The 18,702-nt window shown below is 41.9% G+C and overlaps 2 protein-coding genes across 6 annotated transcripts in view; one reads left to right on the forward strand and one right to left on the reverse strand.

Annotated features, from left to right (window-relative positions):
* Positions 1-18,702, reverse strand: part of CTPS2 (CTP synthase 2) — a 120,910-nt gene that overhangs the window by 46,537 nt on the left and 55,671 nt on the right. The window lies entirely within an intron of this gene.
* Positions 7,806-10,882, forward strand: S100G (S100 calcium binding protein G). Its single transcript, XM_055438306.2, has 3 exons — positions 7,806-7,843; positions 8,329-8,505; positions 10,681-10,882. Exons 2-3 carry the CDS (start codon positions 8,371-8,373, stop codon positions 10,783-10,785), a joined length of 240 nt encoding a protein of 79 aa, XP_055294281.1. The 5' UTR covers positions 7,806-7,843; positions 8,329-8,370; the 3' UTR covers positions 10,786-10,882.

Genomic DNA, 18,702 nt, shown 5'->3' on the forward strand with positions numbered 1-18,702 from the left:
AAGACTATACTACCTGCGACAGACTCATAAGAAGTCCTAGACTGATTCACAGCTTCAATTTCCACTTCAGTTTAAGACAATCTGAACCCTTTAGGGAGACTACAGCAATAAACTCCCCTAGTTTCTTCTTGTAAGTGTAATGTGATGCTTCAGGTCACCCTTACTTACTGTACTGGGTTTTTCCACTCAGGAAGAGTGGTTTTTTCAGTTATTAGCATGTTTGGATTCAAGGACTGTTCTGGTATAAATCACTGGGAATGGAGTCAAATGACCTAACTAAGAACAGGAATCCTGCCTTACTGCTTACTTACTTGGGATGAATCTGACAAACACAAGGCCAGAAAACACTTCCAAAAGAGATATTTCCAAAAGCTAAATGGAGTGGGCACAGGGCTGCCTAAGGGTCTTAAATATTCCTCCAACATAGGGGGAAGTCTGGAAATTCCTAAAAGAGCAATATAAGAATATTATTTAGACACATGAAGGTAAATATCAAGAGAAACAGCTATAAGAGTTGAGGGTGGTAGAGAGAAGGTGAGGATTACTGAATTTTTTCATTATAGACTTTCTGCAATTGTTAGTTCTTTCAACTTTGAACACAGCATTACTTTAACGAAAATATAAATTGAAGGTCCAAATGGTGAAATATATCATGCTGGCCTTCCACTAGTGTATTTGTTCACATTATCCCCACTGTTTTCATAGCAATAAGTAAGACCTTCTCCTGAAATGATAGCACAGAAAGAAATCCCAAGGTGTAACTGCCATGGTGACCCACCAATTAAAATATGCTACCATAGAAACCATCAGAGAGGCCAAGAAAATGTTAGAGAAAAGATGGGAGAGCAGATGGAAGTAGCTTTCCAACGCTGAATGAGGTCCTGAACAGCACTGAAAGAAGAAAAGCAGAGCGAGAACCAACAGGAGGCCTCATCCAGTAGATGCCCATCACACACTCAGCGGAAGAACGTCCAGGCCAGGCGCCAGCTCGGAGAACACAAACACACCCGAAGGAGACAGCTGGGGAAGGCAGAGAACACTGGCCTAACTATCTGCCTTGCAAAGTTGTCAGGCCATCCAAGACTGCCTCTCAGGTTACAGGTGAGCTGATTGAGCAACAAAATTAAGGAAACCATCTTTGTTCCTGACATTGCTTCCACAAAAAGCCTGAGAAATAGGAGAACATCACAGTTTCAAAACATATCTTTTATCATTACTGGAGTGGTTAAAGAAAAGAATCTCAGAAATCCTTTAGTTTTAATCCCCAATATTTCCAAAATACCCTAGATTTTGCATCTAAGAGGAAAAGGCCTCTACCGTTGCAAAAAGGGTCGCCTTTGCCCATTCTGAGCGTGCCTAAATACAAGCTGTCATGTGATCCTCACTATAGATCCATCCTTTCTTGGAACCGAGCCATAGACCAAAAGAAAAATAAAAAAGGATCAATAAGTAACGAATATTGATGGTGATAAAGCTTTAGGAGATGTAAAAGTGTCATGTAAGGATAAACATGGCCCTAATTAACCTTTACCAAAGTTTCTGCAGCCCACAATAAAAGCGTAATGGGTTTAAGACTTCAGAAGTCCTGGGTGCCTTACACAAGAAAGTCTAGGGAAGTTAGGCTCCCTTATCAAAAATGAAATTCCTTCTTTTTTTGGCCGCACTGCATGGCTTGTGGATCTTAGTTCCCCAACCAGGGATTGAACCCAGGCCCTCAGCAGTGAAAGCACAGAGTCCTAATCACTGGACCACCAAGGGATTCCCAAAGATGGAATTCTTAAATGGCAGTGTGAGGAAGAGTGCAAGCCTTCTGACCTACCTGACAGAGCCCTGGTAAGCCCAGCTTCTCCCGTGTCCCTGGCCTCTAGACATTTCATCTGGGGACACTCAGGAAGGCTATCTCCCAGCAGATTGTCTCCAGTAGCTAGCCAGCCATAACAGCCTCCATCATTGCAGATCAAATATAAACCCTCCCATGTGACACTCAGGTTCCACCTCATTCAGGAACCATCTATGCTCTTCCTACATATTCTAACCTGTGGTTTCTACCTCAGCTTAGACAAGTCCATGGCCAATGGCACCTCTGCTTCCCTCCCCACAACTCCACTATGCACATATCGCCTCTTCACTACTTCCCCTGAGATGGCTTCTCCCCACCATCCCACGTGGGCTCCTGCTTTAGGGGTATCCTCCAGTTCTCCTTATCACGCCATACTTAACACCAATGTTCTGCTCACCCTATCAAAGAAATTACCTACACATTGTTAATTCATTTCAAGTAAGTGGTAGGCTGAATAATGGCTTCCCAAAGATGTCCTAGTCCCCAGAAACTATGAATATGTTGCCTTCCGTGGCAAAAGGGATTTTGCAAGCCTGCTTAAATTAAGGCTTTTGAGATGGGAAGACTATCTGGGGTTATCTGGGTAGGCCCAATGTAACCACAGGGTCTTCATAAGAGGAAGCAGGAGGGTCAGAATCAGAGATCAAGATGTAACAATAAAACAGAGGTCAGAGTGAAAAGGAGAGAGGGAGGTTGGAAGAGGCCACGTGGTTGGCTTTAAAAATGGAGGAAAGGGCCACGAAGAGGCAGTCTCTAGAAGCTGGAAAAGGCAAAGAAATAGATTTTCCCCTAGAGGCACCAGAAGAAATGCAACTCTACCAACCCACTTCTGAGCTCCAGACCTGTAAAAAAAAGTAAAGTTGTCACTACATTGGTGGTGATCTGTTACAACAGTGATGGGAATCTAATATAGTCCTTTACTGTACACAACTTCAACCTCTTCAATCATTTCCTATATGCATCTCCTCTCAGAGACTAAAGCATGGCTTTCTCACACACAAGAACTAGATCTTCTTTAGCTCCACCAGAGTTCAGCACAGTGTCAGGTTCGGATCAAGCACTCATTTCCGTCATTAAATCTCCCTGGATTTTAATTAAAAATTAACAGAGACCCAGGGACTGGTCAGCCAGCCTACACGGAGTAAAGAGTCTCTGAGACCAAGTTGCAGACAGAAGGGGAGGGGCTGTGGCCTATTCTGAGCCTGAGGCACACTGGGCCCAAGCCCAACTCTCACCTGACACACGTGATACAGGGCCAGCACTTCCCTGCAGCCTCAGGGCAGCGTGAGGATGCAATCTACAACGGGGAAAGTATTGAGCAGTCTTAGAAATATTTTCCAGCTTTTGAAATCTGGTTTTTTTCCATCAGTAAAAAAGGTTTATGTTATTTACACCAGGAAAAGAAGACACATAACCTTCAAGTGTGATTATGACACAAGTCTAAATCCTACCTCTGGGCCTCACACATTTTTGACCAGCTCTCCTCACAGAAACCTACTCCTGGGACCGGGCAGGTGGCATGGTGGCTGAGAGTGCAGCCTGACCTCAGACTTGAATTCCAACACTGCCAGTTCCCCGTGATGTGCGGCCTTGACTGGGTCCTTGCCCATCTCCATACACAAGTATCCAGTTCACAGGGATGCTGTAGAACTTCTGGAGCTAACAGGTCATGTGTGGAGGCAGCTTCCCTGGTGGCTCAGTGGTAAAGAATCCACCTGCCAATGCATGAGACACAGGTTCAATCCCTGGTCCAGGAAGATCCTACATGCCGTGGAGCAACTAAGCCCATGTGACACTGAGGCTGCGCTCTAGAGCCACAACTACTGAAGCCCATGAGCCTAGAGCCCATGCTCAACACCAAGAAAAGCCACTGCAATGAGATGTTTGAGCAACACAACGAGAGAGTAGCTCACACTCATTGCAATTACAGTAAAGCCTGTGCAGCAACAAAGATTCAGTAGAACCAAAAATAAACTAAATAAATAATTTTTTAAATTAAAAAAAAAGTGAAAGTCACTTAGTCATGTCCGACTCTTTGCAACCCCATGGACTGTACAGTCCATGGAATTCTCTAGGCCAGAATACTGGATTGGGTAAGCCATTCCCTTCTCCAGGGAATCTTCCCAACCCAGGAATTGAACCTGGGTCTCCTGCATTGCAGCCGGGTTCTTTACCAGTTGAGCCGCCAGGGAAGCCCAATTAAAAAAAAAAAAAAAAAACAGCTTTCAGTAGTCATGGGTTAGGAGGAACCCAGGGCAGAGGCTGGAAGTAGAAGGTGAACTCCATCATGGAGGTGTGTAGAGGGCTCCCTTTTAAGGACAGCAGCGCTTTGGAAGTTAGGATCTCTTCCAGACCTCAGCATCAAAGACAACACGTACCCAGAGACAGCACTTCATACCCATTTTGCTAAGCAGAGCCAAGAGGTGCTTTCTGAGGCACCGCTGTTGTGGCCTTTGAGTAGAGTAACCCGGCCACCAAAGCCTGTGGTAGCCCGAGCTTGTAAAGTAAGTTACTCTAGGCTTTCCTAGGAAAAACTGAAGTCTGTCCAAAGATCAAGCAATTGAACAGTCAGGTAAAATAACCTTTGCCTCTCCATTTTTCCATTACCCATCTTGTGCCTGTCATTTTTTCCACTTTCTCTGGTTTCAAAATGCACTCTTTGGAACACACCCTGTATTTATCGCCCATCTCCATACATTTTTAGTTAATGTTTCATAAGAATATCTATTAGTGGATTTCATGTTTCCCACTTCAGGTTTACCCCCAGGCTTGAGTCTACAGATGAAGAGAAAAATAAGAGACAAGAGAGGTCACTGGCAGAGGTGAGCAAGTAACAATACAAGAGGATCAAGGGGGTGTTTTTCCAGTTCTGTTAGCGTTTGCTGCTGTTGTTTAGTCGCTAAGTCATGTCTGACTCTTTTGCAATCCTATGGACTATAGCCCCCCAGGCTCCTCTGTCCATCAGATCTTCCAGGCAAGAACACTAGAGTGGGTTGCCATTTCCTTCTCTAAGGAATCTTCTTGACCAAGGGATCAAACCCACATCTCCTGCATCGGCAGGAGGATTCTTTACCACTGAGCCACCAGAGAAGCCAAGCCCTCCGTTAGCGTTTACCACAAGCCTAACTTCTGGGTCTGTTTTAATTAGAGGTCCTCCCTTGAAACTAGAGATATGAAGCCTAGAAGATTGTTAACCTTCTAGTATAGTTAATACTGTTTCAAATGTTTTTCTTAGAGTTAGTTTTATGTATACACACACTCACACACGTGTCATATATACAATATGTCATGTGTTATAGATAATATATATTCTGTCATACAATATATACTTGTTAAAATCATATAGATATACTGTTATTAAGATCATATATAATTATTAAAATCATTTCTTTGGGATGTCCCTGGTGGTCTAGGAGCTAAGACTCCGCTCCCAATGCAGAGGGCCCAGGTTCAATCCCTGGTCAGGGAAACAGATCCCACATGCCACAAGGAAAAGATCCCACATGCCACAAGGTGAACGAAGTAAATATTTTTAAAAATCATTTCTTCAATATAGACTCAAGAAATAAAACAGTTACCATGCTGCTACAATTACCATGCTGCTTTTAGCTCACAAGTGCTAATTTGAGAGAATAGATGATTTAAGATACTATATCAACAACTGACGAGTTGTGAATACAGGCTGTGATAATGAATGGCACTGTGGTTGTGCAGGAGGATGTCCTTGCCCTTAGTAAATAAGATGCTGAGGTATTTAGTGGGTGTCTGGATGTCTGTAACTGATTCTCAAATGATTGAGGCGGGAAGGGTTGTCCATAGAAAAAGAAAGCAAATGTGGAAATGTTAGTAATTAGTAAATCTGAGCGAAGCTGGGTTGGTATTCATTGACTTTTCCTAAAAATTTTCTGTAGATTTGAATTTTATTTTTAAAAAAGTGTTATATGAAAAACATACTTCTTTTCATAACCATTCAATTTTGCAAAAGCCTCCTTCCTCCCAGGTAAAACAGAGCATAAGTATAAAAACCTGAGAAATTCTCTAAAATCCTGATTAAAATACATTACCAAAATGAGAACACTATTTTTTATATTTTACAAGTAAAAGCAAAATGCCTATCTTTAAGAAGTGAGTTAACACACAGTCAGTACTATGCATGGAAGTGTCTCAGTCGTTCAGTCATGTCCAACTCTTTGCAACCCCATGTCTGTAGTCTGCCAGGCCCTCTTGTCCATGGAATTCTCCAGGCAAGAATACTGGAGTAGGTTGCCATGCCTTTCTCCAGGGGATCCTCCCAACCCAGGCATCAAACCCACGTCTCCTGCATTGCAGGCAGACACTTTACCATCTGAGCCACAGGGGACCCCACTGAGGCATACCATAGTCAAATAATCTGTAATAAAGGCTAGAAAAACATACACAAGACAGCTAAAATGCATGGAATGATCAAGGCTCAGGATAGGTGGGAGTTTTCAAGAAACTCTATACATAAGATTTCACATTTGTTCTTCAAGGTAAATAAGGCCTTAGAATTTTAGAACTGAAAAGCATAAAGAGAAATACAGTGCAATATTTCAATCCTGAATGTGTACATAATATAACAAAGGGTCAGAAAAAAATAAATAAAAAATAGAAAAGGTCCATAAAAGTATGGATATATATACAAGTATTTAAATGCTTGTAAGTGCTTTTAAAGTTGATCTGGAACCACTTCTTGTGAGTTACAATCAGTATTGGAATAATGTTCCTGGGAAATGTCCTAATTCTTTCATGAAACTCTTTCCAAGAGAAATAGAATTGTCTCCAATTTTAAATCCTGGCAGTTCCAAAAGTTTTAAGTAATTCCAATTGAATAAAAGTAAGTCAACTGTCTTCACAAGTTTTTAGAATAATTAACAAAATAGATTTGGCAAAGAAAAGCAATGAAGAAATAAAAAGCACATATGGGAACAACAAATAATGAAAAAGTTGGAAAAAAGACCGTGCTACTTGGCAATATTGCTTTGCCAAATGAAACCACAAATTATTGTGTATCTTCCCCCCCACACGCTTCTTAAACCTGCTTCTTGATGATACTTTATTCATTATTATTCAAAAAGTTAAGCTTCTTTGGGTGGTAGGGTCTGGGGAAGGGGTGGCAGGTGCCATGTCGGGCCGAAGGAGGCAAGAAGCCCCTGAAGCAGCCCAAGAAGCAAGACAAGGAGATGGACAAGATAACACATTCAAACAGAAGCAGAAGGTGGAGTAGAAGAAACTAAAAATAAGAGCTAAAAGCTAAGGCCTCGGGGAAAGGCCCCCTGGTCATGGGTAGAATAAGAAATCTGGAAAAAAGTAAGCCATCCCTTGCGTCTGAGGCAATGATGACCCTTAGTTCCATTTCTGTGTAAACATGTGGATTCCTTGCCATAATATCTGTTGCCATCTATAGCTAGAATGAAGTGCTGTCTTGGAAACTATTATACATTTAAGAATAAACTTTGTAAAAAATAAATAAATAATAAATAATTTAAGCACCTAATATGCACAAAGGGACTTTAAAGGCTATACAGAAAATTTTCAAACTACTTAATATTTGATCTTTTATTTCAGCATTTTTTCTTGATGTGCAGAAAATTAGTTTTTTCAAAACTAAATAGGAAACTAAATTAAAAAAAATCCTCCATATTTGAGCTTTCTGAAATATGTATAGTGAGAAAATATCCTAGTTCCACTTTGGAGAGAAAATATAATCTAAGGAGTAAAGAATCCAAGTGTACTCTTGGGACTCTGAAACATTAAGTAACCATCCAGGTGGCCCTTTATTGGATCTTGCCCTTAATTATGAAGTTCATGCAGTCTTAAGACTGGGTTTCAAAAATCATTAATAATTACCCTTAAATGGCAAACAGAAGGAAAATTTCACAATCAGGGTGGTGTGCCTGTTAAGACTATAAAAGTCACAGGATCCGGCTCAGCGCCTCACACTCCTATTTGGTTCTTCTAGCTGCCTCACTGCTGAACGGCCAGGTGAGTGTGCTTTTAGTACTACCTGTAGCTCCTTCTGCTTCCTTTCAGAATGGTGTGAAAGATCATGGTCTAGAGAAAAAGTGGATTTGTGCCATCTAAAGATATTACCAGTAACTTAAGAGGCTAGAAGCTGGGGTCAGGTTTCTTCAAGACCACAGCCTACAGTGTGTAGATCGGGTACAAGTGAAGAATGTCATAATTACTAGTAAAAGTATTTGACTTCAAAGCCTATCTTCTAACAGATGTACTCTTAAGAACAGACATTTCACAAACTGTCTAAGATGATTATTTTTAAAACACATTCATTAGCAATCACTGGTACATTGCCATTTCCACAGTTCCTACACTCCTCTCTCCTCCTCCTCCTCCCCTCCCCTTTTGTTTATTGTCTCTCACCTCGCCCAAAAGCACTCGACTCCTGCTGGCTATCATCAGTATAAAATACCCTGGCTTTCTGGTAAGTTCATCATTTTCCCAATTTACAGGACACGAGTCGGAGACGACCGAGAGACTGAACTGAACTAAACATGAGTGCCAGCAAGTCTCTGGAAGAACTGAAGAGCATTTTCGAAAAATATGCAGCCAAAGAAGGTGATCCAAACCAACTGTCCAAGGAGGAGCTGAAGCTATTGATTCAGGCGGAATTCCCCAGTTTGCTGAAGGTGAGTGCACCGCCGCAGAGTCCGCTGACAGGGCAGGGATGGTGGGAAGGGTAGGGAAAAGAGAGGACTCAGGGAGAGGCTAAGGTCCTTGATGACACTGATCAGAGCTCCATTTGGAGCAGAGCACCCGGCAGCCAAGGTGTGGGCATCACCTGAGAGAGGACACTTGAATGCGTGCCTTCCTCCTCTGGGGCAGGCTACATTTCAGATGGCAAGCTCCTAGAAAGAACGGGCTTTGCCGTCTATCGCCCCCAGCCTTGACACACAATTCTCAAGGTGCCCAGTCATAGTAAACAGAAGCCACGACTGTACTTTTACCAAGATAGGTTTGGAAGACCCCCAGGTCGCCAAGCAAACATACTAAGTCCTTCAGTCTGGGTTCGGCACCTCTGTGTCAGGCTTTAGGAAAACAAAGAGACCTGTACAATTATAGAAGCTGGACTTTGATGTGCTTCTCTGTTATAGGTAGATCTCTCAACTAGACCAACACTTAGTTGGCAATCTGTTAAGGAAATCGGCTTCATGCTGATAAATTGCCCTCCTGCGACACCCATTTCTATTTCAAAAGCATTTACATTTGTGTTAATTTGTGTTTAAGCACCTAAGTTTGTGTTAATGAGCAACAATACACTTCTAAACGACTTTCAGGAAAGGATTACATTTCCCCAGCCATAAAGTTTCTCATCAAAACCATCCCAGAGTTGTCAAAATCAAAACGCATCTAGAGGCAATAAGAAACTGGGAAAAACGGATTCTCTTTGCTCCTATATACTCTTTCTTTCCCTTGGAACTAAAAATCATCTTTAAAATGGAAGCAACTGTGCAACTAACTGTTATATTTGACTTGGTCCCTATTTAGCTCTAACTTCAGAATCTGGTTCTCGTATTTTAACCAGAAATGTCTCTTTTGCCAATATGACATGTGAGGTTTCTAGTTTTAGTTGTTGAGGGTTCTGTTTTTAGTGCTAAAAAGCAAAGTAGCTGAATTTGATGACCTTATAACCAATTTTCTTACAGTTAAAACGTGAAATAACTTTTAAAAAGTTAAAGGCACTAGCAGAAAAAGAGACTTTCTAATTAAAAACCAACATTTCTGAGAAAGATTTAACTCTTCAAAAAACTCTTAAATTTTTCCAAAAGGAAGAAAAATAATAATAGGAATAATTAAAAAACTAAGAAAAAGAAGAAAAATAATAATCTGACAAGAAAGCCTAGGCAATCTAGTCAAGTTGTTTTTAAAGGTAAGATTGGTGAACTTTTCTGTATTTTTCTATATTTTATGTGTTTCCTGTAAAAAGCACATATGACTTTTCTAATTTGGATAAAGGTAGAAAGACTAACGGAGAAGGCAATGGCAAGCCACTCCAGTACTATTGCCTAGAAAATCCCATGGATGGAGGAGCCTGGTTGGCTGTAGTCTGTGGGGTCGCTAAGGGTCGGACACGACTGAGCGACTTCACTTTCACTTTTCACTTTCACACATTGGAGAAGGAAATGGCAACCCACTCCAGTGTTCTTGCCTGGAGAATCCCAGGGATGGGGGAGCCTGGTGGGCTTCCGTCTATGGGGTCACACAGAGTTGGACACGACTGAAGTGACTTAGCAGCAGCAGCAGCAGAAAGACTAATGGTAAGTTGTGAAAAATCTACATAAGAAGTCATGTACTGATTGCATTTCCATACAGACTTTTTGTAAAACAGATGCTGAATAGCTAACTTACAGTTCGGTCTTGTGAACATAGCTAAGTGTCAAAAGTCTTTGTAGGAATCTTAGGGGTTAAAACATACCTGGTGTAAGAACCACTGAGCCAAAGTCACCTTGAGTGTCTAGCTCCCAGGGAAACCTCAGAGCAGGGCCCTTTGGCAGCCAAGTGAAGCTCTGGGACTTCTCAAAAGAATGATTTAGATTACAAAGGAAACCAAATATTTTAAAATATACATTATTAATTTCAAAATAATAAATGTGATATAGTTGTTGTTTTTTTTAATGTGGGGTGGGGTGGGTAGCCAGCTTTGTGACATGATGCAATGTTACAACTAAAGTTGTTTTTTTTCCATCTCTCACTGTCAGTAACATGTGACTGAAAATTCAGTTGCCTTCTTGGAACACAGACACGGTGTCTCTAATGTGCAGCAGTAACTGATTTGTTTCTCCCTCCTTTTTGTCTAAAACCAGGGTCCAAGCACCCTCGATGAGCTTTTTGAAGAACTAGACAAGAATGGAGATGGAGAAGTTAGTTTCGAAGAATTCCAGGTGTTGGTGGAAAAGATATCCGAGTGAAGGAAAGAATAAAGTATCATTCTCAGCACCGGAAGAAGAGTGCCTGGGATGTGGTCCTACTCTGCATGAAACCAACAATGTCACCACTTAATTCGTTATAATTGTAATGATCCAACACTGAGGTCTAATTATTGAATAAAGAAATCCTCAGACATGTCTCACTTTGTCAAGTACTGACTCCTGTAGTTTACTAGATTTGAAAGTAACCTTAATTTGATGCATCTAATTTACAGATTTATAAAGTTTAAAAAAAAAAAAGCCCAGAATAGTTCCATGATCTTGACCAAGACCACAAAAATGGTGGCAGACACTTGGAAAGAATTCTGATGAGTCAGACCAACTCCCTTCCTCCACGTATCCACCAGAATAACCCTCTCCCTGCTCTCCCTCTGCAGCCACGCAGGGGATCACATCATTCCCAACATCAACTCACATTTCACTCTAGTCAATGGCTAGTAAGAAACAGACTTCACAGAACAGACACTTATCTTTAAATCATCTCCTAGCACCAGCTGTGCCTTTTCAATCACTGATCCTTCGGGGAAGCAGAAGGAACACAGGTCCAGAGAGTCAGTTTTACTCCATGACCGAACAGGTGGCCTTGGTTCTGGTATGTGATGTGAAAAATAAAAAGGACAGGAAGGCAGGGCCCTCCAGATCTGGCATCCTGTGCTGCTAGGGTTCTGGGTATCTGAGAAGCAGCTAGCCTTCAAGTTCCACACACTGAGTCCAGTTCAGGGGAGGGAGGGAGAGAGTGGGGAACGTGGGAGGAGACTAACTTTCTTCTGCCCCTCACCTGACAGTTAAAATGACAAAGCCATGCGAGTACAAGCTGGCCATGACAGCCCACGACAGTGGTGCCATGGAAGCCAGGTTTTTATCCTGAGCCCTGCTCTCCTCTCCTCAGAAATGCCAGCAAATCATCAGTGCTGCACACATTCTCTTTGATCAGCATCTTGACCTTTCTGTTCACTATCACCCTCCTGCTGCTGCTGCTGCTGCTAAGTCGTTTCAGTCGTGTCCAACTCTGTGCAACCCCATAGACGGCAGCCCACCAGGCTCCCCCGTCCCTGGGATTCTCCAGGCAAGAACAGTGGAGTGGGTTGCCATTTCCTTCTCCAATGCATGAAAGTGAAAAGTGAAAGTGAAGTCGCTCAGTCGTGTCCGACTCTTAGCGACCCCATGGATTGCAGCCTACCAGGCTCCCCTGTCCATGGGATTTTCCAGGCAAGAGTACTAGAGTGGGTTGCCATTGCCTTCTCTGATCACCCTCCTAATGAGCCTTATTAAACACTTTTTCCCCCAAACACCCTTCTAATGAACATGAGCTAAAAAATTCTCTGAAAGGACACACACACAAAAAAACAAGTATCAGTGTTTACATGTTAGTTAGTGTTTACATGTTTGAAGTGAAGTGAAGTGAAGTCGCTCAGTCGTGTCCGACTCTTTGCGACCCCATGGACTGTGGCCTACCAGGCTCCTCTGTCCATGGGATTTTCCAGGCAATAGTACTGGAGTAGATTGCCATTTCCTTCTCCAGTGGATCTTCCCGACCCAGGGATCGAACCCCGGTCTCCTGCATTGTAGACAGACGCTTTACCCTCTGAGCCACCAGGGAAATCCCTGTTTACATGTTTAGTGTCCCTAAAACTGAATTTCCCTGCTGAGTTTATGATTAACCTATTAAAATCTTTTTTTTTCCTGGGGATTCCCTGGCAGTCGAGTGGTTTGACACTCTGCACTTCCATTGCACAGGATGAAGTTTCAATCCCTGGTTGAGGAACTAAGATCCCACATGCTGAACAGTGTGGCCAAAAAATTTAAAAATAAATAAATAAGTAAAGATAAAGCAGACATAAGTCTTAACAGTGGTAGAACATTTTAAAAAAATCTTTTTTTCCCTTTCTCATCCCTTCTGACCTCAATCCTGTGCTATCTGAACACTAACCAACCAGAGTCAGAGAACTACAAGTGCTCCTGTGGATAACATCCTTAAAGCCCTCAGGTTGTTTCTCCAGGGCAAGATGAGCTAACAAATCATCCCCTCCCCAGGATCAGCAGGCCAAAGACTCAGAGACCTTAGACATCCTGACTTCTGAAACTGCAATTAACAAATGTCACAAGACAATGATTAACCCCAGTATTTTTTTTTTTTTTTGGCTACACCAAACGGCATGTGGGATCTTAGTTCTCAACCAGGGATTGAACCCAAATCCCGTGTAGTAAAAGCCCAGAGTCCTAAGCACTGGAGCACTAGGGAAGGCCCTAACCCCAGCCTCTAAGACCAAGTTGGAGAGGATCTGAGGTTTGTCTCCCACTCCCTTTCCTGGTGCCTGCAATGAACCCTTGCTCTTGAGAAACCTGTATGCAGGTCAGGAAGAGAAAGTTAGAACTGGACATGGAACAACAGACTGGTTCCAAATAGGAAAAGAAGTATGTCAAGGCTGTATATTGTCACCCTGCTTATTTAACTTATATGCAGAGTATATCATGAGAAATGCTGGGCTGGAAGAAGCACAAGCTAGAATCAAGATTGCTGGGAGAAATATCAATAACCTCAGATATGCAGGTGACACCACCCTTATGGCAGAAAGCGAAGAAGAATTAAAGAGCCTCTTGATGAAAGTGAAAGAGGAGAGTGAAAAAGCTGGCTTAAAGCTCAACATTCAGAAAACTAAGATCATGGCATCCGGGCCCATCACTTCATGAGAAATATATGGGGAAACAGTGGAAACAGTGGCTGACTTTATTTTTCTGTGCTCCAAAATCACTGCAGATGGTGACTGCAGCCATGAAACTAAAAGACGCTTACTCCTTGGGAGGAAAGTTATGACCAACCTAGATAGCTTATTAAAAAGCAGAGACATTACTTTGTTAACAAAGGTCCATCTAGTCAAGGCTATGATTTTTCCAGTGGTCATGTATGGATGTGAGAGTTTGACTATAAAGAAGGCTGAGCGCCAAAGAATTGATGCTTTTGTTTTGTTTTTTTGTTTGTTTGTTTTATTTTTATTTATTGTTTTTTATTGGAAGCTAATTATTTTACAATATTATATTGGTTGGTTTTGCCATACATTGACATGAATCCGCCCCGGGTGTACATGAGTTGAACTGTGGTGTTGGAGAAGACTCTTGAGAGTCCCTTGGAATGCAAAGAGATCCAACGAGTCCATCCTAAAGGACATCAGTCCTGGGTGTTCATTGGAAGGACTGATGTTGAAGCTGAAACTCCGATGCTTTGGCCACCTGATGCGAAAAGCTGACTCATCTGAAAAGACCCTGATGCTGGGAAATATTGAGGGCAGGAGGAGAAGGGGACGACAGAGGATGAGATGGCTGGAGGGCATCATCGACTCAATGGACATAGGTTTGGGAGTTGGTGATGGACAGGGAGGCCTAGCGTGCTGTGGTTCATGGAGTCGCAAAGAGTCAGACACGACTGAGCGACTGAACTGAACTGAACTCACAGCAAATACTTACTGTCAGAGTTTGGCTTTCTGTGCAGAGAGCACACAGCCCTTGCTTGGTTTGAAGGAAAGGACTGGGCAGATGAGGGACAAAGGTGTGAGAACCACTTCTGACTTTATATTTTATTATACATTTTTGATTTTTCAACCCTGTGGATATGTGTCCTGTCAAAAAGAATGTGTGCTCAGCCACTCATTCGTGTCCGACTCAGGGATCAAACCCACGTGCGACTTTTTGTGACCCCCATGGACTATAGCATGCCAGGCTCCTCTGACCATGGGATTCTCCAGGCAAGAATACCAGAGTGGGGTGCCATTTCCTTTTCCAGGGGATCTTCCTGACCCAGGAATCAAACCCACGTCTCTTACGTATCCTGCATTGGCAGGGGGATTCTTTACCACTGGCACCACCTGGGAAGCCCATCAAAAAGAATAAAAGAAAATTTTTAATAAAAAGACAACTTTTGTAAAATACCATATTGCTGCTTTTCATAATGAGCTTCTTTGCATCCTCCTTTTTATTTGGAATAGTCAGAACATACAACTATCTAAATTCTGGGAAATGCATCAGAAGCTATTTCAAAATTCAGAAATTTGAACAGAGAAAAAGAAAAACAAGTTATAACTCTTCCACCAAGAAACAAAGATTTTTATACACCATGAGGGAATGTTTAAACACAATCTGTATCATTCTAATTCAACACAAGAGCATTCTCATAGCGTCAAAAGCCTTAAACAGTTCTAATGACTAATTATACTCCACTGTAGGGATACCCCTTAATGGTCTCAACTATTTCCCCACTGTGGGGCATTAGGATTACTGTCATTCTGACTCTTCTAACTAATGTTATAGTGAATACCTGTTTACTTCTTTGTCAATGTATCAGATTTTCTTAGGAGAATATCTGAGAAGTAAATGTCTGAGTCAGACAGAATGAATATTTTTATGGTTTGTGAGATCATCTAGTTAATTCCCAAAAAGTTGTATTGATTCATATTTCCATAAACAGGTGGGAGAGCGCCAGTTTCACTCCCCAAACAGCATTCATCAGCTTCATTTTACCTACTTCATTAGTTGCAACAGTGTATATCTTTTATTCATTTATGGTTTTTATAGGAATCTCCCAACTACAGATGGTACCCAAATTACCATGGTTCAGCTTTCCATTTTTCAACTCTCAAATGGCACAAAAGCAATGTGCATTCAGTAGAAACTGTACTTCAATTTTTTAATTTTCATCTCTTCCTGGGCTTACAATATGCAGTATGATCCTCTCGTGATGCTGGGTGGCAGCAGTCACAGCTTCCAGTCAGCCACACCATCGAGAGGGGAAACAACTGGCACACTGACAACCATTCTGCAACCAGACAACCATTCTGTTTTTCACTTTCAGTACAGTATTAAATACATTGTGAAACCAAGCAGGACTCTGAAAGGGCCTCCTGGGTACAAGCCCCTCTGTGTCCCCTGTTTGTTTGTATAAAAAGCTTTCATCTCCGAGGCCTTCCTCAGATTTCAAAGAGAAGATCCAGTTAATGATTAAAGAAGTGGAAAATGCAAAAGTGGAAAAAGGAGAAATGGAAAGCAGTCAAGCAAGGAAAGTAATAATAGCTTAAACAATAGTCACAGGACTCCTAGTTCCCCCTGAAGGGTACAGATAACAATCTGATCCATATCTTTGAGCTGTTCTGCAGAAACTAAGTGGAGGATGTTGAGTACATGCTGACCACAAAAGCACGTAGACCTCAGACTGGTTGGAACCAGAAGACTGATGACTGAGATTCCCGAAACACCATCATGTTACTTTACCACCAACCAATCAGAAGAATGTCCATGAGCTGATCAGGCACCCTACGACCCTCACCCACAATTTTGGCTTTAAAAACCCTTGCCTAAAAGTCACCAGGGAGTCTGGGTCTTTTGAGCACAAGCTGACCATTCTCCTTGCTTGGAGGCCTGCAAATAAATGCTGTCCCATCCTTCACCACAACCTGGCATCAGTAGACTGGCTGTGCTGTGCGTCAGGCAGGTGGATCCAAGTTTGGTTCAGTAACAATTTAATGAGATTTTCAACACTTTATTATGAGATAGGCTTTGTATGAGATGGTTTTTCCAACTGTAAGCTAATGTAAGCGTTCTGAACACATTTAAGGCTAAACTATGATGTTCAATAGGTTAGGTGTATTAAAAGCATTCACAGCTTCCAATACTCAGGGCATAACCCCAGCATAAGTCAAAGAAGATCTTTATTTTCCCACTGAGTTTATGGTTGAGTACTGTTTTGTAAAAGATATTCTTTCTCTCATTTGAAGTACCGTTTCAAGTTTGTTATGAGATTGTGACTCCTAGGGTGTAGATACTACACACTGCCTATTGAGTGTTTGTGGTGATATTGGGGTTCACTCTTTTGTTTGATAAATACAATGCATTAATCAATTTAATTCCCAGGATAAACACACTATCCAGTCATGACTGATTATCCCTTAAATGCTGTTAAATTAGACACTTTGACATTTTATTTAAGGTTTTTCATCTTTATTAATAACCAACATTAGTCTATAGCTTGGAGTTTTATTTTTTGTTGCACATGCTTTGTTGAGTTCTAATATTTAGGTCATGCTAGCTTCCCATTTTTGTCTATGTTTTCAATCTCAATCAGCCCCTCACATAGTAAATACACACTACGTCTTTCAACTTCAACATACCGTAAAGCACCTACTATAGGCAAGGCATTATACAAGATGCCATAAGATATACAAATTTCCAGACCTCTGAGATCCTAAATCAATGATTCTGGAATTATGCCACGGAAAGGCTTAATCTAAGAAGTAGTATTTCAACTGGGATCTGTAGGAGCAACGTTAAAGAGAACTTGCAGGGAAGTTGAAAAAGAGAGAAAACACATCAAATCAACATCATGTTGTTAAGAAGGAAGCCATTTTCGTCTGCCCTTCTAAGATCTTCTGGCTGGTCTAAGAGTTACACTGACATGAGACAGATTAACAGGAAAAATCAAGCAAAAGTTTAATAACATGAATACATGGGAGAGACCTGGGAAAACTGAGTGACTCACCAAAATGTCCAAAACCCTCACCTTAAATACCAACTTCAACTACAGACAAGATGTTGAAGATGGGGAGAGTCAGTTATGGGAGGTAACCAAGAAAAGCACAGTCAACAAGGGTAAGATTGTGATGTAGATTTATGCCCTGCCTAGAGTCTTTTCTTCCCTCTCATCCCTCTGTTTTCCACACCAGTTGAATCTTCCTGTTGTCCCATGTCCAGTTCTAACAGTTGCTTCCTGACCTGCATACAGGTTTCTCAAGAGGCAGGTCAGGTGGTCTGGGATTCCCATCTCTTTCAGAATGTTCCACAGTTTATTGTGATCGACACAGTCAAAGGCTTTGGCATAGTCAATGAAGCAGAAATAGATGTTTTTCTGGAACTCTCTTGCTTTCTCCATGATCCAGCGGATGTTGGCAATTTGATCTCTGGTGCCTCTGCCTTTTCTAAAACCTGCTTGAACATCTGGGAGTTCACTGTTTACATATTCCTGAAGCCTGGCTTGGAGAATTTTGAGCATGACTTTACTAGCATGTGAGATGAGTGCAACAGACTGGTTCCAAATAGGAAAAGGAGTACGTCAAGGTTGTATATTGTCACCTTGCTTATTTAACTTCTATGCAGAGTACATCATGAGGAACGCTGGGCTGGAAGAAGCACAAGATGGAATCAAGATTGCCGGGAGAAATATCAATAACCTCAGATATGCAGATGACACCACCCTTATGGCAGAAAGTGAAGAGGAACTCAAAAGCCTCTTGATGAAAGTGAAAGAGGAGAGTGAAAAGGTTGGCTTGAAGCTCAACATTCAGAAAACAAAGATCATGGCATCTGGTCCCATCACTTCATGGGAAATAGATGGAAAAACAGTAGAAACAGTGTCAGACTTTGTTTTTTTTGGGCTCCAAAATCACTGCAGATGCTGATTGCAGCCATGAAATTAAAAGACGCTTGCTCCTTGGAAGGAAAGTTATGACCAACCTTGATAGTATATTAAAAAGCAGAGACATTACTTTGCCAACAAAGGTCCGTCTAGTCAAGGCAATGGTTTTTCCCGTGGTCATGTATGGATGTGAGAGTTGGACTGTGAGGAAGGCTGATCGCCGAAGAATCGATGCTTTTGAACTGTGGTGTTGGAGAAGACTCTTGAGAGTCCCTTATACTGCAAGGAGATCCAACCAGTCCATTCTAAAGGAGATCAATCCTGGGTGTTCATTGGAGGGACTGATGCTAAAGCTGAAACTGCAATACTTTGGCCACCTCATGCGACGAGTTGACTCACTGGAAAAGACTCTGATGCTGGGAAAGGTTGGGGGCGGGAGGAGAAGGGGACGACAGAGAATGAGATGGCTGGATGGCATCACCGACTCTGTGGACATGAGTTTG

This window comes from Moschus berezovskii, chromosome X, assembly GCF_049115385.1.
Source record: "Moschus berezovskii isolate FMDL1 chromosome X, NW_MosBer_1.0, whole genome shotgun sequence".
NCBI classification, from domain to species: domain Eukaryota; kingdom Metazoa; phylum Chordata; class Mammalia; order Artiodactyla; family Moschidae; genus Moschus; species Moschus berezovskii.

What these genes read in the sequence shown, in the direction of transcription:
- S100G (XM_055438306.2), top strand. Translation starts at nt 8,371, where the DNA reads ATGAGTGCCAGCAAGTCTCTGGAAGAACTGAAGAGCATTTTCGAAAAA. An exon ending in AATTCCCCAGTTTGCTGAAG is followed by an intron (nt 8,506 to 10,680) that starts GTGAGTGCACCG and finishes GTCTAAAACCAG; the next exon opens with GGTCCAAGCACCCTCGATGA.